This window comes from Chlorocebus sabaeus, chromosome 7 (genome assembly GCF_047675955.1).
Source record: "Chlorocebus sabaeus isolate Y175 chromosome 7, mChlSab1.0.hap1, whole genome shotgun sequence".
NCBI lineage: Eukaryota > Metazoa > Chordata > Mammalia > Primates > Cercopithecidae > Chlorocebus > Chlorocebus sabaeus.
Window position 1 is genome coordinate 123,500,660 of NC_132910.1, and position 23,659 is coordinate 123,524,318.

The following is a 23,659-nucleotide window of genomic DNA, read 5'->3' on the forward strand; positions in this document are numbered from 1 at the left end:
AAAAGATAATGGGCTGATCAGAGGTATTAAAAAATCCATGCCATATGCAGTAAATTTTTGCTTGATATAAAGTGTCAGGAAGTGAGATCAAAATTGCCTTTGAGTTGCAATCAGTGCTGTAGAGAAAAAGCGTATTTTGCCTTTCTTACTAAGATGAAGGAGTAATGTTTTCATAAGAAGAAACTGTCAAATGTGTATTAAATAAATGAAGCATAAAACAAGCTTTCCTGCAGTTTCAAGCATGCTTGGATTTTAATAACAAGCATTTATTCCATGAATGAAAAGTTATATTTGTATCCTAGAAGAAAGGCTCTCCTCCACTCTACGCTGGGTACTTTCAGTTTTTAACATTCTCCAGTACAGATGAAGTCAGTGATTTGCTCTGCCATTTCACATCACATTTTGATGTTGGTGTTTATGGGAGAGATAAGAGCCTGGACTAAAGAGGGGAGAGCAATGGGAAAGGATCCTTCCAGTGTTAGTTGGAGAGTGTAAGGGAATGTGGAAACAGACTAGAATTAAGACGGGATGCGGAAGCTAAAGCCCAGTAGCGTGCACTCATCAACATTGTGTCAGTGTCTCAAGGACCCCTCCGTACCAAATTATGGATTTAGAAAAGGGCAAAGGTCATGTTGGAGGACAAATGAGGTGGGAAACAGGAGGGTTTCAGAGTCCCATCCTGATAATGTTATGAGATCTAATCTATGTTTTATGTAAGAGAAGCTAGGTACCTTTGCTAAGTCCAAACTGGGATTCAGAGACTGACAGTGCTGGTAAGCTGGTGACACCCTGGGGCATCTATTTACATGTGTCGCTAGGTGTGTGGTTGGCAGTTTTTTTAAGCTAAAGAATTACAGACGCATTTGGGAAGCTGGGAGAGGAGCAAAGACAATAAGGGGAACCTCAAGGTGACACGATGGCATCTGCTCCCGTCTGGCCTGAGAGACTGCATGGTGGCCCCTGTGGAGAGCAAGGTGAATTCCAAAAGAGAAACAGCTGTTTTGACAGAAGACTTTGTGAAGCTCAGGGTATTTGCAGTGTGACTTTAGCACTCAAGCCTAGGACAGGACACACAGCTCTAGGCCTAGGTCCCAGGGCGACCTTCCCCAGAAAGGCCACACCAGGGGACGAGCAGCAGGGTCTGACCACGGCTGGCAGAGCAGCTACCAGCTGGAGGGGGCTGGCAACAGGCACCATAGCAAGGTGACTTCATGGGCCAGAGGAGAAAAGCACGAGCAGACTTGTTTCTGAGGATATGGTCACATCCCTGGGGACTCTCAGAAAACCAGGAGAATCCAATGGGCAAAACACTGAAGCACTGCTATCACACAGATGGACCCAAAGACCCTTGTCATCTGGCTATTAGTGTTAATGTGACCTCACTTCTCCTCTCAGGCAGGATGAGTTTGCACTGAGATTGCATAAGAAAATGATTAATAATTGAAACATTACCAAGGTCATTATCCTATTATGTAATGTGAATCTAAGGTTGCTTAGAAATTAGAAATGAATGAATCCAATACGAATTGCTGAATAATTAGACTAGGGGCATAATTTTGGAATATAAAAAGAAACCCAAATCTATACTTTAAGCCAAGGTTCCAATCCTTCTCATTCCTCAGAGAGAAATGGACAGGAAATGACTTAAGAAAATAAGCCATCATATTTCCACTTTGTATGTCCCCAGACACCTTTGAGGAGATTTCTTCAGAGGAGACAAGATGTGTTCTGCCATTTGTAGGAGTGGAGTGTGGTGACCCCAGCAGATTGTTTACCATCCACCCTGAACAGCAGGAAAGATCAGCTCTATCCACCAGGCGAAACCATCTATCACTCACTGTAGGAACGAGGAAGGGAATTTTGGAACCCTCCATTGTTGTTAGATCCTCCCTTTGCTCATACATAAACACACACACACACACATACACACACACACACAAACATTTTTGACCACATAAAAGTAACTGAGGGACAAAGCATCTTGGTCACATAACAGAAGACTAAGGCTGAAAAAATCTTTACAGCATCTTATCTATTTACCTCCTGAACCCACTAACATTGTTGATGTAATCCTTTAGAGGCATCCACAGTTTTCAATTTCATCTCATATAAAGATCAGTGCCAACCACTGAAGATATGGAGGCAACAATATTCTGAGCCACTTCAGAACCAACAGCTTAATTGAAACATCAAACCGAGGCCCTCACACAATATTTATGGCTATAGTTTGGTTTAATGCCTTATATAATTGGTACTGACATACACAAGATTTCCATCAAGTCTTTATATCCTTTCACAGAGGAGTCTACTATTCTACATATGAAGTAAGCAGCAAAAAGCGTATTCAATCTTATAAAACCTTTTAAACCATAACAGTATGATATGTCATTATGTGTGTGATAAAAACAGAATTATAAATCATGGTACAAAATAGCACAAAATTTGTACCATGATTTATAATTTTGTTTTCTTCCTCATCTTATCCAAAAAGCTGAGGAGTCATAATTCTGCCACCTGCTTTTGGATAACTAGTTGGCCTTATTCCTTTTCTACTAACTCTTTTCTAAACATTTGCATTTGCATTTGTAAATCTAGGAAAACAGAGAGCTTTTTTTATTTTTAAGGAGCAGCTTCCACTTTCATTTTCAGAAGCTCTGAAATCCAGTAAATCCAGTTATGCTTTGCAATATACCCTAGCATATGAGTGCAGAGAACTTTTCAAAATGACCCCAAAACAATTAGCCTATTTCAGAGAGACTTTAGAAATAAAGAAACTACCCAAAAGCCTGTCTCTACCAAGAGCTGTTTTCATCTGTCAGTAACATAATGGGAATGCTAATACATCTTCCTTTAAGAGCTTGAATCTCAAAATGCGGTCTGTTATCTGCCATCTATGGGTATACCACAAACCGTCCCAGAACTCAGTGGCTTCAAACAGCAACCATTTGGTTGGTTCACCGTTCTTAGGGTCAGAAATTCAGACAAAGCTTGACTAAATGGTTGTTCTGTTGCTCTCTTAAATAGGGTGAACAATTTGTCTTGTTCGCCTGGGACTTTCCCAGTTTTAGCACTAAAAGTTCAGCATCTGGGGAGACTCATCAGTCTCAAGCAAACCGGGACAGTTGGTCGCCCTGTACCTAGTGTCTTTCATGGGGTGCTGGGCATCTGGTGGTTCAGCTGGAGCTGGGTGATCTAAGACCATCTCACTTGCATACCTAGTAGTTGGTGCTGATTGTCATCTGGGCCACATGTCTCCAACAGGCTTCCTGAAGCAGTAAGAACGGGTGCAAGCCTCAGTGCGTAAGACCTGTGCTTGCACCACATTTGTTGATGTTGGCTATACCAAGTCACCTGGCCAAGTCAGTCAGTGTAGGAGTGTACCACACAAGGGCATAGACACCGAAGCCACGATTCACTGGGACCATTATTCTTACCATCTAACATAGAGTTGCATTCCATTTAGTTCAGATTTAACAAATCTGAGATCCCCATCTTATTAATGCTGTTACTTTGGGAGTCTGTCCTCTACTGGTAAGTCAAAGAACCCCTCATTCCTGGAATACAATCCAAGTTAACTCTTGTTTGTCAGAAGGAAAAGCAGAAAACCTCTGTTTGTTGCTATTTTCGCTGTTGTTGCCACTTATTACTATTTAAAAAAATAAAAATTCCAGCAGTTTGGTGCAGTCTAGTGGAAGAAGTAGAAAGTGAAATGCTGCTAAGACATAGATCATTCATTTATTCAATACTTCCTCAGAGTCCATGGAGCAGAGAGTAACCCTTGATTTACTCAGCACTGCTGTCTCCAGGCACAGGCCTGGGCACTCGGTGGGAAACCTCTTCACTTACACAATTTGTTCAGTTCCCATGCTATCTGAGCCATTTCTCCCATTATACATCTGTCGTTCCAAGATGGATGAGTCAGGAGAAAGCACAGCCTTCTATGATTGGAATCCATTTTTTCCTCCACTTCTGCATCCTGGCCTTCCAAAGAGGGCACATTTCTCCCAGCCCAGGAACAGCTTCTATCTTTGCCCCTAGAGTGATCATCTCCTTGCATACCAGAACAATAGTCCTCTCTCATCCCCATAGAACCTCGTGACACCATAAAAAGTAAACAAATTATACAAAAATGGTAATTTTTAAAGATAAATGATACAAATGAATGTATCTGTAGTTATTTAGTCACTCTTTTCAAAATTCTAATTTAAGCAATGCTTTCATACTTCAAAGGACAAAGTGTTTAAAAACAGTGTTTTAACCTGAAATATCATTTTACTCCACAATTGTATTCCAGTTGAAAATAATTATATTTTAGTTGCAAGTGTTCTGAGTCATGGGCCAACTAAAGATTTCTGGTTATATAACTGAAAATTATGTGGTTCGTCTTTATGCTTATAGACTTGGCTTGACTGAGTCCTGAGGGAAACTGTGCCGTTTCATTCCTGATCAAATTCACATTGCAAGCCACATGTCCGGAATGCTCACTGTGGCCACTGAAATGAATGGGAATTGTGAGCCATTTTATTTTCTAAGAGGTCAAATTGGCAGTCTCCTTTAGTTTACTGAACCTAAGTTTTAACAGTAAGTAATTTTTTTAATAAATTTATTTATATATGTTTATCTTTCAATATAATGTCATTTTTTATTAATTGATCCCCGAAGATTATACAAGATCCATTAAAACTTGAAACAATGTTATCTGAAAATGTGAGAAAGTAGGCAAAAATAAGCCAGAGAATTTTTTTTTTTTTTTTTTTTTTTTCGGGGCAGAGTCTTGCTCTGTCGCCCAGGCTGGAGTGCGGTGGCCGGATCTCAGCTCACTGCAAGCTCCGCCTCCCGGGTTTACGCCATTCTCCTGCCTCAGCCTCCCGAGTAGCTGGGACTACAGGCGCCCGCCACCTAGCCCGGCTAGTTTTTTGTATTTTTTAGTAGAGAAGGGGTTTCACCGTGTTAGCCAGGATGGTCTCGATCTCCTGACCTCGTGATCGGCCTGTCTCGGCCTCCCAAAGTGCTGGGACCACAGGCTTGAGCCACTGCGCCCAGCCTAGATAATTTTTTTTAATTAAACTCCACCATTTTTTTCATTTACGGCATAAAGAGTCAATATGTGAAACATAGAATATTAGGAAGATCAACAACTCCTTAGAATACTGTAGAAGTCACTCAAGGCTACAAGCATTAAGTACTGTATCTTGGTTTAGAGAAGATGACCAACTACACACTTTGAAAAATGCATTCACAGATGAAAACATAAAGAGTTTCTTGCTGATACCGAATAAAGAATAGTTTTAGTACACTTTACTGTATAGCCTCATTAATTTAAAATTTAGCTAAGTTTAGAATATAAAAATTGTTATAGAAAAGTAAATTAGTCTACCATAAGTAAAAAGGAAAGCATATTTATTACCTTATTTAACAGACTTAACATAAAATAGAAAATTGATTTCTACTAAATATTCAGAAAAGTCATGTATTTCTATGGCCTGTAGAATAAAAAATCTTCAGTAAGAACATGTTGCTTCATGATCATATTAATTTTAAAAGGCATCTCATGGATAACAGGTTTGTATTAGTAGCAAAACTCAAAGCCTGATTTGTGATATTGTGAGCAATATTCATAAAGTACATTAATATGTTAAAAGTTACATGGACACAGAGCCACAGTAGAACACACTTGCAATGTGTTAACACTTTCAGGGAAACAAAAATAGCAAGAATATTTTGCAAGAAAACAAACAATGTGAAAATAAACAAGTGAGAGATTGTAGGCAATGGAGCCCATAGCTAAAATTTCAAGTCATTAATATTATGTTTAAAGCAAAAGACTGGAAGAACATGCTCAAACTAATAAACCACTCTTTTTCATTTCCTCTAATGAAAAAACAGTGTGACACATTAAAATCTTTTATCTTTAATATATGAGGGAAGCAGTCATCCTTGTTAACTTCAGTACAACACTGCATAATAGTTAACTCCTATTGTGGTGGTGGAGTATGAATTTTAATCCACAAACTCAGTTGTGCATAATACATCACAATTTAAATTTTCCTTAGAGCCACTTATTTCCAACAGAATACAGAAAAGGTGTTCATAATATAATTTCATCTATACAAAATGGTGTTCCTAATAAAATATTATTTAAATCTTTTTAAAAGGTAATTGGCCAATTAAACAAAAATAATAATAATACAACATGGGGATTTAAAACATGTGTAAAAGTAAAATGTGTGATAACAAAGACATAGACTGGGGGAAGAGAAATGCAGCCATACTCTCAATAGCTTTTAATAATATATGTGTGGTGACATAATATCACTGGAACATCAACTGTGATAAAAGAAAGATATATGCCATAAACCATTACGATAACAAAGAAACCACTTAAAATGAAGAAACAAGGAGTACTGTTATGTCAAAAAGGATAATAAATGAAATTATGAAAAATATTCAGTTAATCAAAAGGAAGACAAAAAAAGGGGAAAGAAAACAACAGGTGAGACAAATAGAAGAGAAAGAAGAAGATTATAGATTTCAACCTAAACACACGAATAATATTGAAAGTAAGTGATCTAAATAACACAGTTGAAATGCAAGATGCAAGTATATGTTACCCGTAAGAAAACTATTTTTAGCATAAAGACACAAAGAGTTTAAAAGTAAAAAGATAGAAAAAGTTATAAATACTAGTATTTAGATAACACAAATCCAAATAAAGCTGGAGTGACTACAGTAATATCAAGACAAAATAGATGACAGAGTGAAGAATATTATTAGGGATAATAAAAGTCATTTCATAGCGATAATAAAGTTAATTCATCAAGAACAACAACAAAAAAAGCCTGAACATGTATGCACCTATTAAGAGAGCTACAGAAACATGATGCAAAAAACTGACAGAATAGCAGGAAGAAATAAACAAATCCAGAATATAGTCATAGATTTCAATACCCCTCTTTCAGTAATTGATACATCAAGGTGATGTAAAATCAACAAGAATATAGGAGATTCGAACAACACTTGACCTAATAAATATTTGTAGAACACTGTACCTAACAGGAATAGAATACACATCCTTTTCAAATATACATGGAACATTTACCAAGATAAACCATATTCTAGGCCATTAAAATGTCACAATAAATTTAAAAGAATTCAAGTCATACCAGGTATATTCTCTGACCACAATGGAATTAAATTGGGAATTAATAACCAAAGGATCTCCAAAAAATTCCCCAAATATTCAGAAACTAATTATATACTTCTATATAACCTATATGTCAAAAAATAAAAGAGAAATTAGAAAAGATTTTGAACTGAATGAAAAAAATAACATGATGTATTCTTATATTTGTAGTAGTCTACTAAAGCAATAGTTAAGAAGAGATTTATAGCACTAAACACCTATATTTTTAAAAAGTCACAAATCAGTTATCTCAGTTTCCACCTTAAATAACCAGGAAAGAAGAGCACATTAAATCCAAAGTAAGTGGAAGGATTAAAATAATAAAGACTAAAGAGAAATCAATGAAATATAAAACAGAAAAACGATAGAGAAAAATCAATGAAACCAAAAGTTAGTTCTTTCGACAGATTAACAAAATTGATAAGCCTCTAGTCAGACTTACTAGGAAAAAACAGAAACGATACAAACATGTTAATATTATTAATAATTATGGAAATGCAAAATAAAACCAAAAGAAGATACCACTATACACCTATTATCATGACTAAACTTCAAGACTGACCATAACAAGTATTGGTGAGGACTTGAAGCAAATGGAACTCAACACTGCTTCCAGGAATAGAAAGTGGTACAGCCACTCTGGAAAACAGTTTGGCAGTTTCTTGAAAGATTAGACATACCTACTACATGATCTAGTTATTCCACTTCTAGGAATTTTTCCAGGAGAAATGGAAGCACATATCCACACAAAGATTAGTACACAAAGTTTATGGCAGCTTCATTTGTAATGTCCCAAAATGGGAACAACCCAAACGTCCATTAACAGGTGAATGGATAATCAATTGCGGTAAATTCATGCAAATAGAATACTACTCTGCAATTTAAAAATAATGAACAATTGATACATGCTACAGCATGGATGGATCTCAAAATAGTTATACTGAATGAAAGAAGCCAGACCCCCCAAAATATATATACTGTATAATTCTATATATATAAAATTGTAGAAAATGCAAACTAATCTACAGTGACAGAAAGCAGATCAGTCATTGCCTGTTGGAAGGAAATGAGAGGAGATTACAAAGAGACATGAGGAAACTTTGACAAATAACGGATAGGTCCATTTTCAGTGACGGATGCATGGAGATACACAGAAGTCAAAATCTATCAAATTGTACACTTAAAATATGTGCAATCAATTGTATGTCAATTACACAACAATTAAGCTGCTTTTAAAACTCATGGACAAATATGAGTAAAGACATAAATACAGTAAATAAAAAGTTTATTTCTTACCTGTCATTCACACCAATCAAGACAGGAGATACTAATTTATTTAGGTCTTTGTAGGAACATCAATAAAGGTACAGGAGATCCATCTGAATTTGTGTTATTATATGTCTAAAATAACCTGAGATACACTGCATGAGTTTTTTATAAATTTATTAAGAAAACAAGATTATTGTGTTTCTGACAATTTGCAATAAAAACCCAACCTAGAATTTTTCTTGCCCACTATCTTTAACACCATACCTATGGTAGTTCTAGTTTTGGGATTCATTGTGCATGGTGTAAGTTTTGATGCACTTTGTCTCATGTTTTACACAATCAAATAAGAATATATTTGTATGACTTGGGACTTTTCTATTTGCAGTTCAGATTAAATAAGACTGAGAATTTCTGACTACTTATAACTAACACTTGCAGAAGCAATGCTTACAATTCGTAAAGTGTTCTTTGGGGAACTGCACCCGATAAATGTTACAATCCTAGTTTGTTGCAGCTTCAGTTGTAATTCCTCTCTGAAATTCAGTGGGTGAAAAATGGGAAAAGATCAGGCTGCTAGAGAGAGGGATAAAGTAAGGCACATATGATTCTTGGATTTTTATTACAAACAAAATAAAAAATTACATGAGAGAGTTTCTTTATATTATTTTCTGAATTCTGCCCACTTTCCTGTGGAAAAACCTAAATCCCTCTTCCAGTCTTGCAGTCTCTTCGTCTGCATCAAGCCTACATCTTCAAAAAATTCCTAGACTGAAGTAATTAAATCAGGTACCATCTTAGCATGCAAAGTCTTTGAATTATATAATACACTGAAGACAGATTCAGGTTTATGTTCTCCAAGTGGCTCATAAAGCATTACCAAGACTAAGTTCTCAGTTGATCAATAAATTGGTGTCTACTATGGTTATGCATATCTTTTTGTGTATATCAACGTTTAAAATGTTGTACTGTTATTTATAAATATCCTTTATTTCAAAAAATTTCAAAACCGTCACATCAATTATGTGTTTTTATCGATTTGCTTGATCTGCATAAGGGTGTTCTCTGTTTCATATCCATTTGTATCTAGTTATCTCTCTTCGCCTCCAAACATTGAAACAGAAACAGTGTTGAGGTAAAGAGCCCTAGCCCAGCCTCACCACACACTAGCCTCAGTCTTGGGCAACATTCCACCTCTTCTGCATGATTCCTCGAACCGTGCATAGGGATGTCTGTTGTTCACAGGGTCGCTGTGAGGATTGATCAGGGTAATTAGATATAGATCTTATCCTTTAGCCCAGCACATAGTGAGCAGTCAAAAAATAAATAAACAAGAACACCTTTGAACTGCAAAAACATTAGGGCAGGGCCCACCAAGTAGTTATAATTATCTTATTACATGAATGCATCCTAGCAGGAGTGGAATACTTGAAAATTATTATTTAATCAAAATTAATATTTCTTAAAAAGGCAGAGAAGGCCTAAAAAGAATATAATGAAATGTATTATATTGAAATGAAATGAAATGAAATATTATGAAATTGAAAATATATATAAAATAAAAAGACTTAGTTTAAATTTCAACTTTAGCACATTAAACAACTAATTCTGGTTGCTTATTTTATTCTAACCAGCTGATTTGTAGTTTGTAAATTGGACATGACCTGTTCATAGTAGATGCTTGGTGAATGCATACTGAGAGATTACTCACAGATATTGTCTACAAAAGCATTTTCAATACTTTTATCTGTCTGATAGAATAAGATCCCTTTACTTTGGGGAAAAACCATAAAATTGAGTGATATTTCTCACTTTATGGGTCATTATTACTCATGTAGTAGTATTTCTCATTAATGATAAACAAGTGGAGCAAATGTGGCTCTGCAGGGCAATTGTTGCATTAAAACCTGAACTGCAAATATTTAATGCTCACAAGAATTTTTCTCCCTCCCCACCCATGTCCACTTTGGTGACAGACCCAAGAGAACCCTATATCCACTTACAGAAAACCAGTGCTGAAAATTCCACACGGCTGACAACTACAACATATCTTGAATTTTACTTTTTTCCCAAGCAAAATGCCATTGTCTGTAATGTTCATAGTCCTTTAAAGATTATTTTGTTCATTTCACAGGTCTCCTGTTATGGCTGGAGGTCTCTTTGCTGTGGATCGGAAATGGTTTTGGGAGTTGGGTGGCTATGATCCAGGTTTAGAAATCTGGGGCGGAGAACAGTATGAAATCTCTTTTAAGGTAAGCCCCAAGACCCTCTTCACACTATGTCTACATAATTTTGACAATTCTGATAGCATATCAGCATGTGGCTTTATGACCTATGTTCTGGGATGACTTAATAATGATAATAGACATGTCACCTTCCCAAGTGAGCTCTTGTCGTTTCTTTCTTTTTTGGTTTTTGTTTTTATTTTTCTTGATATATAATCATTATACATATTTGTGGGGTACATGTGAAATTTTGATATATGTATGCAGTGCATAATGATCAAATCAGGGTAACTGGGATATCCATCACCTCAAACATTCATCTTTTCTTTGTGTTGGAGATATTACAATTCTTCTCCTCTAGCTATCTTGAAATATACAATAAATTATTGTTAACTATAATCTCCCTACTTGTGTAAGGCCATTTTTGCATTGCTATAAAGAAATATCTGAGACTGAGTAATTTACAAAGAACAGAGGTTTAATTGGCTCACAGTTCTGCAGGCTGCACAAGAAGGTGGTGCTGGCATCTGCTTCTGGTAAGGGCCTCAGGAAGCTTTTAATCACTGTGGAAGGCAACAGGGAGCCAGCATGTCACATGGTGAAAGCAAAAGCAAGAGACACAGGGGTGAGCTGCTACACACTTTTAAACAACCAAATCTCACGAGAACTCACTCACCAGGAAGGGGATGGCGCTAAACCTAATTCATGAGGAATCCGTTCCTCATGATCCAAACACCTCCCACCAGGCCTCACCTCCAACACTGGGGACCACATTTTGACATAAGATTTGGAGGGGACAAACAACCAAACTATATCACTACAGTACTGTCAAATACTAGAACGTATATCTTCTATTTAACTGTATTTCTGTACTTATTAACCAAATTTGCTTTTTACCCCCTCCCCACCCCCACTCCCTTCTATTTCCAGCCTCTGATAACCACCAGTCTACTTTCTACCTCCATGAGATCAATTTGTTTAGCTCCCCATATGAACTAGGACATGGGATGTTTTTCTATGCCTGACTTATTTCACTTAAAATAATGAACTTCAGTTCCATCTATGTTCCTGGAAATCATAGTATTTCATTCCTTTTTATGACTGCATAATATTCCATTGTGTGTATATACTACCTTTTCTTTATCCATTCATCCAATGATGGACACTTAGGTAACTATTGAGACCATCGCCACAAAAAAAACGGGAATGCAGATATCACTTCTACATACTGATTCCTTTTCTTTTGAAAATATACCCATCAGTAGGATTACTAGATTATACGGTAGTTCTATTTTAGTATTTTGAGGACCCTCCATACTCTTTCCCCTAATTTCCATATTACTTTGTATTTCCACCAACAGTGTAGGAGCATTCTCCTTTCTCTGCATCCTTGCCAGCATTTTTAAATTTTTGTCTTTGAAATAATAGCCAGTTTAACTTGGATAAGATATAACCTCAATGTGGTTTGGATTTGCATTTCTCTGATGACTAAAAATGTTGAACATTTTTTGTATACCTGTTGGCCATTTGTATATCTTCCTTTGAGAAATGTCTATTCAGGTATTTGACTCATTTTTAATTGAATTATTTGAGAGGTTTTACTATTGAGTTGTTTGAGTTCATTATATATTCTGGTTATTATTTTCTTGTCAGATGGATAGTTTGCAAATATTTTCTCCCATCCTATAGGTTGTCTCTTCACTTTGTTGATAGTTTCCTTGCTCTACAGAAACTTTCTAGCTGGATGTAAATTTGTCTTTTTTTGCTTTTGTTGCATGTGCTTTTGAGGTGTTACCCAAAAAACTCTTTGCCCAGACTAGTGTCCTGTAGTGTTTCCCCAGCGTTTTCTTCTAGTAGTTTCATAGTTTGGGGTCATATAGTTAAGTCTTTAATCTATTTTTGGTTGATTTTTGTACATGATCAAAGATAAAGATCTAATTTCTTTTTTCTTCTTATGGATATCCCATTTTCCAAGCATCATTTATTGAAGAAACTGTACTTTTCCCCATTGAATGTTCTTGGCACCTTTGTCAAAAATAATTTGGCTGTAAGTGCATGGATTTACTTCTGGGTTCTCTATTTTGTTCCATTGGTGTATGCATTGTTTTTATGCCAGTACCATGTTATTTTGGTTACTATAGCTTTGTGGTATAATTTGAAATCAGGTAATGTGATGCCTCCTGCTTTGTTCTTTTTGTTCAGGACCACTTTAGCTATTTAGGTCCTTTTCTTATTCCCTTCAAATTTTTGGATTTTTTTTCTGTCTCTTGTGAAGAATGTCATTGGTAATTTGATATGGATTACATTAATTATTTATATCATTTCAGATAGTGTAGAGATTTTGACAGTATTAATTCTTCCAATCAATGACCATGGTATATCTTTCCATTTTTTATGTGTCTTCGATTTCTTTCATCATTGGTTTGTACAGATTACTTCACTTCTTTAGTTAAATTTATTCTTAGGTATTTTTGAGCTATTATAAATGGAATTGCTTTCTTGATTTCTTTTCAGATTGATTTCTGTTAGTGTACAGCAACTTTATTGAATTAATTCATCAGTTCCAAGAACTTTTGGTGGAGTCTTTAGGTTTTTCTAAAAATAAGATCATGTCATCTGCAAAGATATTTTAACTTCTTCCATTACAACTTTGATGCCCTTTGTTTCTTTTTCTTGCCTAATTACTCAGGCTAGGACTTTCAGAACTAGGTTAAATAAAAGTGTTGAAAGTGAGCATCCTTGTCTTGTTCCAAATCTTAGTGGAAAAGCTTTCAATTTTCCCCCTTTCAGTGTGATTTTACATGTGGATTTGTAATGTATGGCTTTTATCATATTGAGGTATTTTCTTTCTACATCCAATTTATTAAAAGTTTTTATCATAAAAGAATGTTAAATTTTACCAAATACTTTTTCAGCATGTATCAAAATGATCATAATCTTTTTATCCTTGATTCTCTTGGTGTGATATATCACATTTATTGATTTGCATATGTTGAACCATCTTTGCATCTTTAGGATGAAGCCCACTTCATTATGGTGAATGTTCTTTTTAATGTCTTATTGAATTATGTTTTGTTTAGGGTTTTCACATCTATGTTTATGAGGAATATTGGCCTATAGATTTTGTATGTGTATGTACTTGTCTAGTTTAAGTATCAGGATAATACTGACATTATAGAATGAGTTTGGAAGAATTCTCTCCTCTTCGATTTTTTGAAATAGTTACAGTAGAATTGGTATTAGTTCTTCCTTAAAAGTTTGGTAGAATTCAGTAATTAATCCGTCAAGTGTTGGGCTTTTCTTCGCTGGGAGACTATTACTGCTTTGATTTCATTATTCATTATTGATCTCTTCAGGTTTTCTTTTTTTTTTTTTTTTTGAGACGGAGTGTCGCTCTGTCGCCCAGGCTGGAGTGCAGTGGCCGGATCTCAGCTCACTGCAAGCTCCGCCTCCCGGGTTTTCGCCATTCCCCTGCCTCAGCCTCCCGAGTAGCTGGGACTACAGGCGCCCGCCACCTCGCCCGGCTAGTTTTTTTGTATTTTTTAGTAGAGACGGGGTTTCACTGTGTTAGCCAGGATGGTCTCGATCTCCTGACCTCGTGATCCGCCCGTCTCGGCCTCCCAAAGTGCTGGGATTACAGGCTTGAGCCACCGCGCCCGGCCCAGGTTTTCTTTTTCTTCATGGTTCAATCTTCATAGGTTGTGTATTTACAAGAATTTATCTATTTCTTCTAAGTTTCCAATATTTTGGTGTATAGTTGTTCATAATAGTCCCCAACAATCCTTTGTGCTTCTGAGGTCTCAGTTGTTATGTCTCCTTTTTCACTTCTGATTTTATTTATTTGAGTCTTCTCTCCTCCATTCTTAGTCTAGCTAAAGATTTGTTACATTTGTTTATCTGTTTAAAAAATTGGCCAGGCGCTGTGGCTCACAACTGCAATCCCAGCACTTTGGGAGGCCAAGGCGGGCAGACCACAAGGTCAGGAACTCGAGACCAGTCTGATCAACATGGTGAAACTCCGGCTCTACTAAAAATATAAAATTAGCTGGGCATGGTGGCGCATGCCTCTAATCCTAGCTACTCAGGAGGCTGAGACAGGAGGATCACTTGAACCTGGGAGGCGGAGGTTGCAGTGAGCTGAGATTGCACCATTGCACTCCAACCTGGGCAACAAGAGCAAAAAACTCTGTCTCAAAAAAAAAAAAAAATCAATTTTACAGTTCATTGATCTTTTGTATTATTTTATAGTATCTATTTTTAAGTTCAACTTTTATTTTAGATTCAGGGGATACACGTGCAGGATTGTTGCAAGTGAATATTATGTGCTACTGCAGTTTGGGTTATAATTGAATGCATCACCCAGATAGTGAGCATGGTATCCAATAGGTAGTTCTTTAACCATTGACCCCCTACTCCCCACCCCTCTTGTAGTGATCAATGACTTTTGTTCTCTTATTTATTTCCATGTGTACCCAATGCTTATCTTCCTCTTATAAATGAAAACGTGGTATTTGATTTTCTGTTACTGCATTAATATGCTTAGAATAATGGCCTCTAGCTGCATCCATGTTGCTGCAAAGGAAATGATTTTGTTCATTTTTTATAGCAGTGAAGTATTCCATGGTGTATATGTACCACACTATCTTTATTCAGTCCACCATTGATGGGCACATAGGTTGATTCAATGTCTTTGCTATCATGAATAGTGCTGCAATGAACATGTGAGTGCATGTGTCTTTTGGTAAAATGGTTTATTTTCCAATGATTTATTTTCCTTTGGACATATACCCAGTAATGAGATTGCTGGGTTCTATTTTTAGAACCAGCAACCAACCACCAGCATGGTAGTTCTATTTTTAGTTCTTTGAAAAGTCTCCAAATTGCTTTCCCCAGTGGCTGAACTAATTTACATTCCCACCAACAGTGTATAAGTGTTCTTTTTTCTCTGCAGCCCTGCTGACGTATTCTATTTTTACCTTTTTTTTTTTTTTTTTTTTGAGATCTAGTCTCACTCTGTTGCCCGGGCTGGTACCATGGTGCAATCTTGGCTCACTGCAACCCCCACCTCCTAGGTTCAAGTAATTCTCTTGCCTCGGCCTCCCATGTAGCTGGGACTACAGGCACCTGCCACCATGCCTGGCTAATTTTTGTATTTTTTGTAGCAATGGGGTTTCCCCATTTTGGCCAGGCTAATCTTGAACTCCTGACCTCAGGTGATCTGCCTGCCTCGGCCTCCCAAAGTGCTAGGATTATAGGCGCGAGCCACCGTACCCGGCCTCTATTTTTACTTTTTAATAATAGCCATTTATTAATAATAATAACATTAATTATTATTAATAATTAATTAATTATGACTGATGTGAGATGATATCTCACTGTGGTTTTGATTTGCATTTATCTTATAATTGGTGATGTTAAGCATGTATCAATATGTTTTTTGGCCACTTGTATGTCTTCTTTTGAGAAGAGTCCTTTGCCCACATTTTAATGGGGTTATTTGTTTTTTATTTGTTGATTCATTTAGGTTACTTATGGATTCTAGACATTAGACCTTTGTCAGATACGTAGTTTGCAAATACTTTCTCTCATTCTGTGGGGTGTCTATGTACTCTGTTGATAGTTTCTCTTGCGTGAAGAAACTCTTAAGTTTAATAGGCCACACTTGTCAATGTTTGGTTTTGTTGCAATTGCTTTTGAGTTCTTAGTCATAAATTCTTTGCCAAGGCCAATGTCCAGAAAAGCATTTCCTAGATTTTCTTCTATAATTTTTATAGTTCGAGGTTGTACACTTAAGTCTTTAATCTATCTTGAGTTAACTTTTGTATATGGTGAGAGGTAGGAGTCCAGTTTCATTCTTCTGCACGTAGATATCCAGTTCTTCCAGCACTATTTATTGAATAGGAAGTCCTTTTCCTATTGCTTATTTTTGTCAAGTGGATATCCAGTTATCCCAGCACTATTTATTTAATATGGAGTTCTCTTCTCATTGCTTATTTTTGTCCACTTTGTACAAGAACCGTTGATTGTAGGCATGCTGCTTTATTTCTGGGTTCTTCAGTTTGTTCCCATGCTCTATGTGTGTTTTTGTACCAGTACCCTTCTGTTTTGATTACTGTAGTCTTGTAGAACAGTTTGATTTTAGGTAATGTGGTACCTCTGGCTCTGTTCTATTTGCTTAGGATTGCCTTGGCTATTTGGGCTCTTTTGTTGCTTCCATATGAATTTGAGAATAGTTTTTTTCTAATTCTGTGAAAAACAATATTGGTAATTTGACAGAAATAGCATTGAATCTATAGACAGTTTTGGATAGTATGGCTATTATAACAATATCTATTCTTCCAACCCATGAGCATGGAATTTTTTTTTCATTTTTATGTCATCTATTATTTCTTTCATCAGTGTTTTGTAGTTCTCCTTGTAGAGATTTTTTACATCCTTGGTTAGTGTAGTCCTACATTTGCTTTTGTGTGTGTGGCTATTGTAAATGAGATTGCATTCTTGATTCAACTCTCAGCTTGAATGTTATTGGTGTATAAAAATACTACTAAATTTTGTACATTGATTTTGTATACTGAAACTTTACTGAAGTCATTTATCAGGTCTGTAAGCCATTTGGCAGAGTCAGTGAGGTTTTCTAGGCATAGAATCATATCATTAGTGAAGAGAGGTAATTTGACTTATTTTCCTATTTGGATGCTTTATGTTTCTTTCTTTTGCCCAAAGAAAGTAGGACTACCAGTACTATGTCGAACAGGAGTGGTAAAGATGGGCATCCTTGTCTTGTTCCAGTTCTTAAGGAAAATACTTCCAGCTTTTGCCCATTCAGTATGGTGTTGGCTATGGGTTTATCATAGATGTCTTTTATTATTTTGATATATATTTTTAATGCCTAGTTCATTGAGGGTTTTTGTCATGAAAGGATAATGGGATTTATCAAAAGCATTTTCTACATCTATTAAGATGATTATATGGGCTTTGTTTTTAATTCTGTTTATGTGGTGAATCATGTTTATTGATTTGCATATGTTGAACCAGCCTTACATCCCAGGAATGAATTAGCATCCCATGGTGAATTAGCTCTTTGAGGTACGACTGAATTTGGTTTGCTAGTATTTTATTGAGGATTTTTGTGTCTATGTTCATCAGGCTGATTTGCCTGTAGTTGTCTTTTTTCATTGTGTCTTTGTCAGATTTTGACATCAGGGTGATACTAGTTTCATGGAATGAGATAGAGAGGAGTCCCTTCTCGTCGATTTTTTGGAATAATTTTAATAGAATTGGTACCAGTTCTTCTTTGTATGGTTGGTAAAATTTGGCTGTGAATCCATCTAGTCTGGGCTTTTATTGTTTGCTGGTTTTTCACTACTGATTCAATTTCAGAACTCGATATTGGTCTATTCAGTATTTCCATTTCTTCCTGAATCAATCTTGGGAATTTGTGTACTTCCAGGAATTTATTCATGTCCTCTAGATTTTCTAACTTGTATGCACAGAGGTGTTCATAACAGTCTCTGAGGATCCTTTTTACGTCTGCGGAATCCGTTGTAATGCCTTCTTTGTTATTTCTGATTATGCTTACTTGCATCTTCTGTTTTTCTTTGTTAATCTAGTTAGTAGTCTATTGATCTTGTTTATCCATTCAAAGAACTAACTTTATTTTGTTGATCATTTGTAATGATTTTTGAGTCTCAATTTCATTTAATTCTGCTCTGACTTTCATTATTTATTTTTTTCTGCTAATTTTGGGGTTGGTGTGCTTTTGTTTTTCTAGTTCCTCTAAGTGTAATGTTAGATTGTTAATTTAATGTAGGTGTTCAGAGTATAAGCTTTCTTTTTAATATTGCTTGTGCTGCATCATAGAGATTTTAGTATGTTATGTTTCTGTTTCCATTTACTCCAAAGTTATTCAGGAGCAACTTGTTTAGGTTCAATGTAATTGTGTGGTTTTGAGGGATACTCTTAGTATTAATTTTTATTTTTATTCCACTGTGGTCTGAGAATATGCTTAGTATGAATTTGATTTTTTTGAATTTATTGAGACTTGCTTTATGGCTAAGCATGTCGTTGAGGTTAGTGTATGTTCTGTGTGCCAATGAAAGGAATGTATACTCTGTGGCTGTTAAGTGGGGTATTCTGTAGATATCTCTTTTGTCCAATTGGTCAGGTGCTGGATTTAAGTCCAGAATTTCTTTGTTAGTTTTCTGCCTCAGTGACCTCTCTAACACTGCCAGTGGGGTTTTGAATAGTCCCTATTATTGTGTGACTAAGTCTTTTCATAAATCTAGAAGTACCTGTCTTATGATCTGGGTGCTTCAATGTTCGGTGCATATAGATTTATAATAACTAAGTCTTGTTGTTGAATTCAACCACTTGTTGTTATGTAATGACCTTCTTTGTCTGTTTTTACTGTTTTTGGTTTAAAGTCTATTTTATCTGATATAAAAATAGTGACCTCTGCTCTTTATCATTTACCATTTGCATAATAGATCTTTCTCTATCCCTTTCCTTTGAGCCTATGGGTGTCATTACATGGGAGATTGGTCTCTTGAAGACAGCAGAAGATTGGGTCTTTTTTTTTTTAATCCAACTTGCCACCCTGTGCCTTTTAAGTGGGACATTTAGACCGATATATGAGGTTTTGATTCTGTCCTGGTGTCAATGGTTGGTTGCTTGATGGTCTTAATTGTGTAGTTGCTTTATAGGGTCTATAGACTATAGACTTTTTAGGGTCTATATATGTTTTTGTGGTAGCTGTTATCTATTTTTCATTTCCTTGTTTAGAGCTCCCTTTAACATATTTTGTAAGGTGAGTCTAATGGTAGCAAATTCCCTGTCTGGAAAAGTTTTTATTTCTCCTTCAGTTATGAAGCTTAGCTTGAGGAGACATAAAATTCTTGTTTTGAATTTTTAAATTTAAGAATGCTAAAAATATGCCCCCAATCTCTGACTTACAATGTTTCTGCTGTTATGATGAGGTTCTCCTCATAAGTGACACAACCTTTTACTCTAGCTGCCTTTAAGATTTATTTCTTTGCATTTACCTTGTAAAGTCTGATGACTATATGTCTTGGGAATGGTCATCTTGTATAGTATATTACAGGAGTTCTCTGAGTTTCTCAAATTTACATTTCAACCACTCTAGCAACATTGGAAATTTTCTTATATATTATATTCTCAAATATATCTTCCAAATTGCCTATTCTCTCTTATTCTCTCTCAGGAATGCTAAGAAGTCATCGGCTTTGTCTCTTTACATAATCCCATATTTATTGTTGCTTTTGTTCATATTTTCAGTTTTTTTTTTGTTTTTATCTGACTGGGTCTTAGAGCTTTTATATTCTTTCCTCGGCTTGGTCTAGTCTTTTGTTAAGACTTCCAACAGTATTTTGAAATTTTCATAGTGAATTTTTCAATTCCAGAAGTTCAGTTTAGTTCTTTCTTAATATGGTCATGTCATTGTTCAAGTCTTAAATTGTTTTTCTGGCTTCCATGCATTGGCTTTCAATTTTCTCTTGAATTTCATTGAGTTTGCTTGCCATCCAAATTCTGGATTTTATTATTGAGCTTCCTTGCCATTCAGACCCTGAATTCTATGTCTGTTATTTAAGACATTTCAATGTGGTTAGGATCCATTGCTGGGGAGCTAGTGCAATCCGTTGGATGTAAAGAAATGCTCTGACTTTTTGTATTGCCAGAGCCCTTCTCATATGAGGAGGCTGGCAATTCTTTTTCCTTTTTAAATTGCTCTACTATGGATGAGGCCTTTTGTTTTTATATGTTATTTTTCCCTTGAGGGTTTCTCTGTGGTGTATGTTGTGTATCGTTGATTGCCTTCATTTCTGAATGCTTTCAAATGGTCAGGGCTCTGTATGGGCTCCTTACTTGTGGATAGTTTCCTGCTTTGGGTTTCACAGGTGTTGGGTGTTAAAGAAACTTTTTCTTTGGTGGTGTAATTCAGAAACTGAACCAGTACATGGCGCTTAAGAGTAAGGGCCAGAAGATAGGCTCTTAGCCAAGCTCCCCTTGGAGCTTACTGTTGTGTTGTCGGCTTTGTTCATATTTTTAATTCTTTTTATTTTTATTTTTTGGTTTTGTGTGTGTGTGTGTGTGTGTTTTACTGCTGCATATGCACTTGCACCTTTTTGTTGTTGTTGTTACTGCTGCATATGCCATATGCCCTTACTCTTTAGTGGCCTGGAGATGGGAGATGGGGTGCAAGAGATGACTCCCTCACCAACTCCATTCTGGGGTCTTGGTAGAGCCCTTTTCAATTATTGGTGTTGCATCCATGATTTCTTAGTCTCAAGCAAAACTTTGGCAAACTGCTTTCCCTCCTCCCTCAGGGGCAACCCAAGGCAAGGTTTACGTCACCAGGAAATCCACAAATTTAGGGACCTACTTGTCCTCTGAGCTTGGCAGAGTCAGAACAGGTTGTGGTGTGTGTCTGCAGGTGGTCTGGTGATGCAGTGGGTCAAGGGCAGAGGATGCCCAGGTAGGACAGCAATACCATACATTTGGCACCCACGGCCTGCTGTTCTTAGCCCAGCAGACAGCTGTGGGTCCAACCCAGCTCACACTTGCCCAACCCAGTAAGTCTGCAGCATCTGCCTCAGGAGTGGGCCTGACAGCTGGATTTGTCCCAAACCTTCTGTGCCAAGATTACTGGGCAGTTCCAGGTGTTCCACGCTGTAGGGATCCCTGAGGAAAAAGGTGCTACTGGCTAATAGGCCACACCCTTCCCAAAACAGTCTTGTCGAGAGAGGGACACTCAGCTCCCACACCAACACACAAACCTGTGTATCATTCTTCTAAGTGTTTTGAGTGTGGAGGGTCCTCCCCTCCTCAAACTCAAGCCAAAGATCTCAGCTCCAAACCGCTGGACAGTGTACTCGAATCCTGGGGGTTTTGGGACCAGGCCTACAGTTTTGTCTGCTGACCCCTCACTGCCCAGAGTTGACTGTGCTGAAGGAGCCAAACTACTCCCAGGCAACCAGCAAAACACTCAGGCAGGACAACGAAAGCTGCGCTGTGGGCACCTTCCTGAGGGAGTGACCAGGCAGGCAGTGTTGGGAAGATCTGGTCGACAAGGGGGCACATAGATCAGATGCACCCCAGTCCCATGGAAGAAATAGCCAAGCCCTGCTCTCTCCCAGCTTGGCAGAAAGCAAGAGCTGTAGTCAATCAGAACAAGATAGAGAGCCTTGGGGGGATGGGTACCTATGGTCACATTTTGTTGCAGCTGCAGTGTGCACTGCAAAACCTTCTGGGATCCATGCAGGTCTGTGCTCTTCCTCTGCCTTATCTCCAGGCAGTTCCCTCTGCCAATTCAAATGCCTGTGGAGGTCATAGGACCTCATGTATCTAGGATCTTAGATATCCACAGTGGAAGTGTGGAGTCCCGGAGCTCCTTCACTAGCCTCTTCCTTAGGACCTAGACAGGTTTGGGAGCTGGTCCTCAACATTCCCCAACTCCAGGCAAGCTTCCCAGCTTCTTCCCTCTTCAAACATGGTGTCTATGTCACCTATCAACTTTCAGTATTTTCTTTCAGAAGATCTGTTCAAAGTGTGATGGTTTACTCAATCTTTTGGTTCCTCTCAGTGGGAGAGGTGTCTCAGCTATGTCTAATTAACCATCTTAGTTCAAGCACTGTTTTATTGTCTCAGTTTCACATATTTATGTTCTGATCTTTATTATTTCTTTGATTTTGCTAATTTGAGGATTGATTTGTGCTTGCTTTTCTTGAGGTGCATCATTAGGTTGTTCATTTGAAGTATTTGAAGTTTTTCTATTTTTTATGTAGGCGTTTATTGCTGTAAACTTCCCTCTTTGTACTGCTTTTGCTGTATCCCCTACATTCTGGTGTGTTGTGCTTCCAATTTTGTTTCAAGAAATATTTCAATTTCCTTCTTAACATCTTCATTGACCCATTGGTCATTCAGGGCATGTTGTTTCCATGTACTGGTATATTTACAAAGTTTTGCTTTTTATTGATTCTGGCTTTATTTGATTGTGGTCAGACATGATTTCAACATTTTTTAATTTGTTGAGACTTTTTTTTGTGGCCTAACATATAGTCTATCCTGGAGAATGTCATATGTGCTGATGAAAAGAATCTGTATTACATATTAATTGGATGAAATGTTCTGTAAATGTCTGTTAGGTCTATTTGTTCTAGTGTATGGTTCAATTATGATGTCTGTTTGTTAATTTTCTGCCTAAATGATCTGCCCATTGCTGAAAATGGGGTGTTGAAGTATTCTACTATTATTGTATTGCATTCTATCTCTCCCTTTAGAAATGTTAATATTTGCTTTATGTGTCTGGGTGTTTTGGTATTGGTATTGGGTGCACATGTATTTACAATTGTTATATCCTCTTGCTGAATTGATCCTTTATTATTATATAATGATCTTGTTTTGTCTTTTTTACAGTTTTTTTTTTTTTTTTTACCTAAAGTCTCTTTTGCGTGACTGCTCTTTTTTTTACTTAAAGTCTCCTTTGTATAGCTGCTCTAGCTCTCTTTTTATTTCTATTTGCACTGAATAACTTTTTTTCTCCCATCACCTTCAGTATATGAGTATCTTTATAGATAAACTGAGTTTCTTATAGGCAGCATAAGTTAGGTCTTGTTTTTTTTAATTCATTCAGTCACTGTGTCTTTTAATTGGAGAATTCAGTCCATTTATATTCAATGCGTTATTGATAAGTAAGGATTTACTACTATCATTTTGTTACTTGTTTTCTAGTTGCTTTGTAACTCTTCTTTTCCATTCTTTCTTCTTTCTCGTCTGTCTTTGTGGTTAAGTGATTTGCTCTGATAGTATTTTTCATTTGTTGCTTTTTACTTTAGTGTATATATTCCACACTTTTCATTTTTAGTGTATATATTATAGATTTTTGCTTTGTGGTTACCATGATGTTGACAAAAATCATCCTATAGTTATAACAAGTTATTTAAAATGATACCAACTTTGATTACAAATA

General features: G+C 36.7%; 1 protein-coding gene across 1 annotated transcript in view; it reads left to right on the forward strand.

The window, feature by feature from the left end:
- Positions 1 to 23,659, forward strand: part of GALNTL6 (polypeptide N-acetylgalactosaminyltransferase like 6) — a 994,726-nt gene that overhangs the window by 824,772 nt on the left and 146,295 nt on the right. Inside the window, exon 7 of the mRNA XM_008000268.3 lies at positions 10,584 to 10,701. Coding sequence (XP_007998459.2) covers positions 10,584 to 10,701 — 118 coding nt within the window. The remainder of the gene's footprint in view (positions 1 to 10,583; positions 10,702 to 23,659) is intronic.